This window comes from Argiope bruennichi, chromosome 7 (genome assembly GCF_947563725.1).
Source record: "Argiope bruennichi chromosome 7, qqArgBrue1.1, whole genome shotgun sequence".
NCBI lineage: Eukaryota > Metazoa > Arthropoda > Arachnida > Araneae > Araneidae > Argiope > Argiope bruennichi.
The window spans coordinates 89,293,386-89,302,258 of record NC_079157.1 but is presented as its reverse complement, the minus strand read 5'-3'; the positions used below and the strand labels follow the sequence as shown (position 1 = coordinate 89,302,258).

At 29.5% G+C, this 8,873-nt stretch overlaps 1 protein-coding gene across 1 annotated transcript; it reads left to right on the top strand.

Moving 5' to 3' along the window:
• Positions 1–601: 601 nt before the first annotated feature.
• On the top strand, positions 602–8,547 carry LOC129976504 (serine/threonine-protein kinase TNNI3K-like). The gene is made up of 2 exons (XM_056090111.1): positions 602–1,992; positions 8,349–8,547. The coding sequence occupies exons 1-2, from the start codon at positions 666–668 to the stop codon at positions 8,414–8,416; spliced, it is 1,395 nt and encodes a 464-aa protein (XP_055946086.1). The 5' UTR covers positions 602–665; the 3' UTR covers positions 8,417–8,547.
• Positions 8,548–8,873: the final 326 nt, after the last annotated feature.

Genomic DNA, 8,873 nt, shown 5'->3' with positions numbered 1-8,873 from the left:
AAGATATGAATAATCATTTTTAACAGATTTTGATTTCGAGTACAGCAAAATCAAAAACGATGTAAAAAAAATCGAAACAGTTTGAGAATTAGTACGTAAAAGGTTGATCAGATTAATCATATAAAATATTTGAAGCAATCAACGGATGTAACAAGTAAAACTGAATCATTGAGCTTTATTGAATTTCAAAAATACTGAAAAGAACACCTCTTAAGCTAATTTTCATTTGATGAATATGATCTAAACTGTTTAATTCTTGTTCTGCATTTTGTTTAATTTTTTACGAATTAGGAAAAGTAATAAAATTAATCGTAGCTATTTTGAAAATTTTCCAGTTGTATTACTACTACGCCGAAGATTTTGCTACTGACACTTTCGACAGATATATTTTATTTATCGGAGAATACGGTTCTATTCAGTAATTGACAAGATTATTTTTTCTCTGAAAATTTGATAATAATTACTTTTTTCTGGATTTCATTTATAAGGAAATTAATTATTATTAGAAAGAAATCTTTTCGCTGTCATGCCCATATATTAAGATATTTTAAAACGCTAGTGGTAAAACCAATTAGAAAACCATTTTTAAGTAAAGTGAAATGCGATAGTCATATGAAAAACGAAAACACACGTGTAGATGGCTGACATACTGGTAAGTTGAATTGATGGCTATTTATGTTAATTTAATGGAAGTGGATTTAAATACATCTGAAATTATGAAAAATTTTAATAGCTCTGAACGAACTGAATTTACTTATTTAGATTTATCTGTTGAAAAAAGTGAGCTAATTGTCGCCGTCGCTGTAAAAGCATTATATCCTAGTCTTTCTGAGCACGTATTTATAAATATGGACTTGAATGATGATTTACTTTCGGCATTAGATCAGCGTATTACTAGTGAAAATTTTTATATTATTCAAGAGTTGCTGATGAAAGGGGCAGATCCTAATACAACCAATTCTTCTGGAAATAGACCTATTCATTTAGCCATATTGAGATCTCCAAAGAACATAAAGTTAGTTATCGAATTAATTCGCTTAGGCGCTGATGTAAATGTAGTGAACAAGCATGGATCTACACCTCTGACGGTTTCATTGTATAATCGATGCCATCAAACAACTGCACTTCTTATCAAAAAAGGAATCGACCTTAATTTTCAGTGCCAGCGAGGGTGGACAGCTCTGATGATTGCTTCAATGATTGGAGATCTGTGGAGTGTCAGGACATTATTGCAACATGGAGCAAATGTTAATATATATGATATAAATAAAAAGACAGCTTTGATGTTTGCCGTTGATGGTAAATATTTTGATGTTATAAAAGAGTTACTTGAGTATGGAGCAAATCCTGGAATGCGTAATGTTGCTAATAAAACAGCACTTCACATTTGTTTGGAAAGAATTTATCCAGATTTGGATGTTGTAAATTTACTTCTTTTGCATTGTGCTTCTTTTGACGATTTAGAAATTAATCCTGAAGCTTCTTTCAGGCGAATAATGAACATTTGTTTGAGAGGAGGACCAGAATATCACATATGTGTGAAAACAATAATAAAAATTCAGATGTTGTTAACTAATGATTATCATTGTGTCACTAGCTATGAAGAATTTTATGATTTTGCATTGATGTGCTGTGCGGAAATTAGATACATGAGCCTATATGACATTAGTAAATGTAAAACTGTTGCAACATTGCTACAGAAATGCTTAAGAGGTTATATGCCTAAAGAAAGGGAACTTGAAGCATTATTGCCTTTTGTGGCAAATAACCGCTTCTCAATTTATGCAGATATCCTTAGAGCATTAGTAAGAAAATCCTATTTAAGAAAGAAGTTTATGAAAATGTTAATGTATGTGAAGCGGGAAGGTCAAGCAGATGAAATTATTCTTAATTCAGACATACATATACGAATTCTGTCCTATTTGTCGGATGATGATGTGTCAAGTTTTGTAATATCATCCTATATAAAGAAAAATTCTCAAGATGGAGCTGGTAAGTAATTACGCATCTTTATGATCTTTATATATGTTTTTTTTTTTTGTTTTTTTTGTATTTAGCTGTTTTGGTGTAGTTATTATTTTTGAAAGATGACGAATTTTACTAGATATAAAAAATTTAATTATAAAAATTCTGGCATCTTTTCTTTGTATATATATATGTATATATATTATAAACTACTAAGATTATAAAAACTTTTTTTTTATGTATGGACATTGTTTCAAAAAGCACTAACCAAATTCAAAATAGGGATTTTTTCTTCTAAGACTAGCTACAGATTATTTTTGTGTTTATGTATGTATACTTGCATAGATTTTACTCTTATAGTCTACTCATGTGTTTGCTTTTTTGTTAATACTGGTTTTTTGGAAAAGAAGATTTTCATTTAACCACTATTGTCGATTCATTTAGATAACACATACAAAAAAACTGCACAGCAGCAAATACTTGTTTGCTGTTGTCCACTTTTTCAGCGTATGCACAGTCTTCTTTCTGCTCTTGTTTATTATTGGATTGACAATACTGGTTAAACATAAATCAATGCTAAGCCTGTCATGTATTTACTATTGCTTTCCAGTAAGTCTATTTTTATGTTTGCTATGATCTCTACTAATGATCAGGAGTGTTTGTGCTCCGGGGAAACCCCAGAATTCCGGGGATTTTGAACTTCGATCCCCGGAATTTCTGGGGATCGTCGTTCAAAAGGAAGTAGGAATAATAATGAATTATTTATTTTGATCTGGGTAATTTTGTTTGCTTTTAAAGCAGAAAACGCAAGGTCCTTGTGTGTGGTGAAAACTTTTCCTTTCTTTCTCCAAAGGCAGTGATAATGCGTGAAAAGGGGGGAAAAACTTCTTTTTTGTTCTTTCCTTATTGCGAGTTATGACTCATTCCCCCGGTTCTCGGACATTCTCTTCTGGATTCTTTTCGGCAAGTAGGCGTGGCAGAAAAAAAAGGGGGAGACTTCGTTCGACCAGATGTGCGATAACGTGACTCTGGGTTCAAAGGTCTTATCTCTCCTGGCGTGGCGCCAATAAGTAGAGAAGGGGGATTTTTCGCCGTATTAGCTATTTGTCATTGATCGCTTCGCAACTTTTTTTTCTCCGCTGTGTAAAATTTTCGTTTCATTTATTGATGCACGTGTAAATTTTTCGTTTCGCTTATTGAAATATTTTTTTATTTATGTACGCAAGAGAATTTCATTTAGAAATTTCAGCATATGAAACAGAAATTACCCCTTAAAAATTCATATCTAATTAGTTTTACAGTATTAGATCCAGAGCTAAGAGGTAAAACCAGTACAATATTAGCTTTTGATAAATTATCATCTTTTATGTCCCATATTTTTAGTGATAATGAAAAGTCAAAAGTAGAAGCTGAAATAAGGTTATACCAGAGTGATATTGATATCACCAAAGAAATGCTCTACACATCTGATGAAAGTGGAAATCAAGTCAAGTGTACAATTGATAAATATTGGTCTAAAGTTTTTAATTTAAAAGATGATTTCACAAATGATTATAAGTATCCTACATTGGCTAAATTGGTCAAAACCTGCCTTAGCTGCTTCCATGGCCCATTAGTGGAAAGTGCATTCAACTTAATGGATACACTTGTCACTGACTATAGAACCTCTCTTAAGATTGATTCCCTAGACGCAGTGCAGACTATTAAATATGATTTAATGGCTTCTAAAGAAACCTCATGTGAAAAATATGGCTCAAAAAATCCAATGACTGATCCAATTCACAAAGATCTCTTGCTGAATATGAACAGAAGTTGGAAAACATATCAAGAGGACTTAAAAACATGTATTTCAGATGAGTCACCTATAAAAGTCTCTGAAAAACCTTCTACATTAGCAGAAAAGCAAACTGCTTCTACCTCTGCATGTGCAGTTCTCGAGGAAATTTCTTCAACTGTAAATGAGGAAAATAAAAGTCAACCTTCCTGCAATTATGAAGTTCACCACAAAAGAAAGACAAGCCCAGAAACATCAAAAAAAAAAAAAAAAAAAAATGCAGCAGAAATAAGATAATTTTTTTTAAAAGAATTAATTCAGGTAATTTAAAATATTTGCATAAAATGTAGTAGTTTATATGTTTGAAAATTTATGGTTATTAATTTTGCAAAAAAAGTAATTCATTGAACTTTTATAATTAGGTCATTCAATACTTCATAATTGTAATTTTTCATTTCTCTCCCCCCCCCTTCTCGAAACTCCAAAATGCCGGTAGTAAGTCCGTAAAAGTTTCAGGGGATTTTTTGGGGTCCCACAAACACCCCTGAATGATAAAGATGAAAATGTGTGTGGTCACACTCTACTAGTCAGAAAAAAACTGGTAACTGTCAAATAGCTACTAAACTTAGTATGTATATATTTTAGAGGGCACATGTAAGTTGAAAATTTTTTTTAAATTATTTTTTATTAAAAATTATGGTAATTTCCTAAATTACTGCAGTGCAAAAGGAAAATTTTTTTGTTTTAAATTAAAAAAATTTTTTTTTTTAAATAATATCAGTCTTATACTTTTTTTCTATTTTAATCAATTTTTTAAAAAATATATATGGCAGAACTAACTACAATAATATGTTTTGTTATTGAAGATCATTTTTATTGTTACTATTTTTCATCCTGGCATTTTTCTCATTGGTTGAAGTGAAGATTAGTGGGTCCCCCGAGTTTATCGCCAATATGGCAACCCAACGGAACGCTCTTCTAGCAACCCTAATGCTGTTTTGTTTATTACTTTTTACAGCGATTGAGTTGTACATAAACTCCAACTATTTTATGAAAAATGTTAAATTGGAAATAATAAAAAAAATATCGATTAAAGATTTTAATTTTGTTCTTTATTATAATTAAAAGTTTTTTACAACTAATAAGACATTGCAATTTTACTTTTACTGTGAATACGAACAGAAAATACTTATTCTTTAGCATTTTTTAATTGTCAGTATGTGCTTTAAAAAATCATCTGAATCCTTATTTTACGAAATTGTCTGCATTCTTACTTTAAAAGTCAGCTGCAATGGAATTCTTTGCAGTTCTCGTAATTCTTTTGGTGCTCTAACCGTTGGTTCCCTTGATAATTTTTTATGTCGGCAATTGTGCAAGAATGGATGTCAGGTAAATGGGATGGACTCCAGAAAAAAAAGGGTGGGACTATAGATACACATTCTAAGGTATATTTCTTGCAAATTTGGTTGTTTTATACCAAACGGTATGGCTTGTAGAGTGCCAACAAATATGTACATTCATTTTTATTAATAGTAGAGATTGGAAGATAAAACTTGAAAAAACATTTAATTAATTTAAACATTAAATAATCAATGCTGTCAATGTTTTCTTTTTCCTTCTGTCATTGCATTATTTCAGAAGATCCTTGCATCCAGTTTGTGAATATTTTCTAAATAAATGAAATGAATTAATTTTTTCTCAGAATGATTAATGTTATTCTTTATTCATTGTTCACTGCATGTGATATTTTGCTATAAAAACGAATATGTCATCAATTCAAACAAATGCGATGAAACATGTTATTTTTAATTTTTTTACTGTTTAGTTAGTGCTAGCTATATGCAATGCACTCAACCTTGCCATTTATTGGTAGACTTGAAATGTGAACAAATTGTTTGATTATATTCAAATAATGTATATTCAGATTACAACAAAATAGTGGGAGTGACCTTCTGCAACATTTTAGCATATTTTCTAATAAATTCCTTTGTGTATTACTAACCGCATGCCATTGGCGAACAGTAATTACGAAAGATCCCATTAGCATGTGATTTTTGGCAATTAATCGCTGAAATTCGGTTGATATACAAACATCAGAAAAATCCAAATTTGACACAGAGTTGCAATCATAGTCATAAGATCACATTTTAAATTTCAAATATTTATTTAGACATTTGTGTTTTTGATTTACTTCTCACACTTTTATTTTTAAATGGTTAATATTTTTATTTCATTAACTTTACGAATGCACGTTTCCTTTTATTTATCTACTAACCGTCTTTGCCGACCACCAGCTGGTTCGCCGTTAATAATGGTCTAAAATTTTCAATTAAATACTTAATGTTACTTAACTTTAATAGCTTCATGAGCAAAATATTTTTAAGGTTCTAATTTTGATAGATTTATAATTCATACTATTTTCAGAAGCCTTTATTCATTTTATTATGCATTTCTCTTATTTTCTGTCAGTTCCTATAAATTTTTAAAAATGGTTATATTGTGTTATTTGTATCCTTTTAACCTAATTTCTAACCTAAAACAATATAAAATTTTGCCTCATATTAATAGTATTTTATATATAAATTTAGAACTTTCATATATTTTTTCTCAGAATTGAGTAAATTATCGCTTGTTTTCCGGAAATCTGCTGTGCCAATATTTATTTGTGTTAAGAGCAAAAGTTTATTTTGCGACGTTTCATTATTTTTTGTATTTAATATTGATAGTAATTTGAATTGTAAAAGCGAATATATATATAATATGCAACTTCATATTTAGTGTTCTTATACAATTCTTGCGTTTTTGTATTATCGTTCATGATACCTTTAATATTTATCAGAATTTTTATATGTTAACTCTTATATATTATTATCTCTGTCTTGTTAGAAAATACACTTAAAACTTTTTTTTAAAAAAAATCTGTTAATATAAAAAAGATTTATATGGTAAAATAAATATCATTGAAAAGATAATTGTTTTAATTTTAATGTGATGTAAAAATAATTCTTGTACTATATTATTTTCAGAATTGTTCTTAATTTTGAAGTTTTGCAAAAATTTTGCTTCGTTGTTGATTTAAATTCTAAGAAGAATTTTTAAAGAAATCCCTCTGAGTTGAACATTTCTGTCCTCCAAAAATATACAAGTATGTGCCAAGTTTAATCGCTCTACGACAAATGAACCTGTTGAACGCCAACACACAGATTTCATTATAAGAAAGATCATGACTACAGATGGCTCAGCATTCAAGATTGTACAAAGTATTATATTGAAGCTAATGTTCATCTGTATAAATATTCTAATAATTAAATGAACATAATTGTACAAATTGGAGCCTGACAATTAATATCTTATTAAATATTAATATTATTCTAATATTTTATCATTCACATTATTTTCATCTACTTTTTACAAACTTAATTATTTTGTAATTAAAGAAAAATAAAGTTTTAAAGTTAGTTTTTGTTCTGTGTGCAACACTTGGTAGCTGCCTTATGGAAGATTCACCACTTTGTATATGCCACTTGTTGCATTCATGAGGTATTAAAAATCCATTTTAATTGTGATGTGCGTCCTTGATATGTAATGTACCACTACACAAAGAAAAAGCTCTTTAGAAGGGTTTTTGTGATAAAACTAATACACCTGATGTGAGTAAACTTAAATGGGGGGAGGGGGGGGTTCTGAACAATTTTAATCCTTGCTCTTCTAATGTTGAGGATGCGAATTCAGTACTTTTGTGCTAGATACTCTGATAACATGCTATATAGATTTGATGGATAAGTCTTATGATAGGAACAACCAATGAATAAGAAGCATGAAGCACAATAAGAAGGCTTGTTATACAAGTGGGTACTATTGAGCTTTGCAGTGCTTTAGAGCAAATAAATTTTTTAATAATCAGTTAGTTACAATATTTGAGTGATTTTTTTTTTATTTTTTTTTCATGATTGCCATTTTTTTTTTTTTTTTTTTTTTTTTTTACTTTTCGGACATTAATTCAAAGAGAAAACGTTTCAATAACGAATCATTCTTCCTTTTTAGCAAGGGAAAACTGCAGTTTTCATATTATTTCCCTTTAATGCGCAAGGTTACTTAATTTGTTTCTCTTGTCAGAAAGTAAATGTAAATGTCCTTGTAATGATCCAATGTAAAATGATCTTTTTATAGTTTGGTTTGATTCAAATTTTGCTGTGGTCTTGCTTAGATTTAAATTTTTGAAATAATATATTGCTTATTATTAATGTGTAATTTATTGTCTTTGATTTTAGGATACTAATTCTTATTTCCAAAACTTAATTTGTGTGATTTTTGGCTCATGATAGGTTAATATTTTGGACGAAAATTAGGCTCCCACAGACAAAATCCCTTGTTTGAATCCCTGCCTGAGGGTTACTCTTGAAAAAGTCTTCAGACCAGATTCTTTTTTTTTTTTTTTTTTTTCTTTCTTTTTGGTTCCTTATTTTGCATTTAATATTTATTACTAATATGGGTTGTTATTCCGAGCAATTCTTATCTTTTTTTAAGGGAAATTTGCTATCTTTAAGACGGTTGCTTATTTCTTTGTAACATTATTACTTATAATATTAATATATTTTATTTGTTACAGGTTTTAAAGATAGTTCTCTGTATCCCACTGGATTGACTTATAATTTTAATGATTTAACTACCAGCTGAAAGAAGATCGCATTTTCGTGATGAGTTTCCGGAGCACAAGCCTATTTTTGTGATATTTTCTTTAAAAATTGGAGAACAAACTTTCTAACAAAACTACCTGCTTATAAGAAATAATAAAGTTATTTTTTATTTAAAAAATAAATCTGTTTTTGTTGCTGTGTATTATTTTTGTATCTGTACTTTTATGAAAATACTTTTAACCGTCTTAACAGCCAGTTATTTTTTAGTTATACTTCTGAAAATGCCAGTGACGTAAAGATAGGTCTACTAAGAAGGAAGGAGACTGTATGGATACCTGGGATGCCATCTAGACAAAACATTAGAGCATTTACATCATTTTCTAAAATAACCAGCTGGAGTGATCTCTCCAATACATTCTCGCATACTCTATAATAAAGATGTTATCCTAGAGAACGCCTTGCATGGCATTGACGTGCAATAGTTACGAAATATTAAT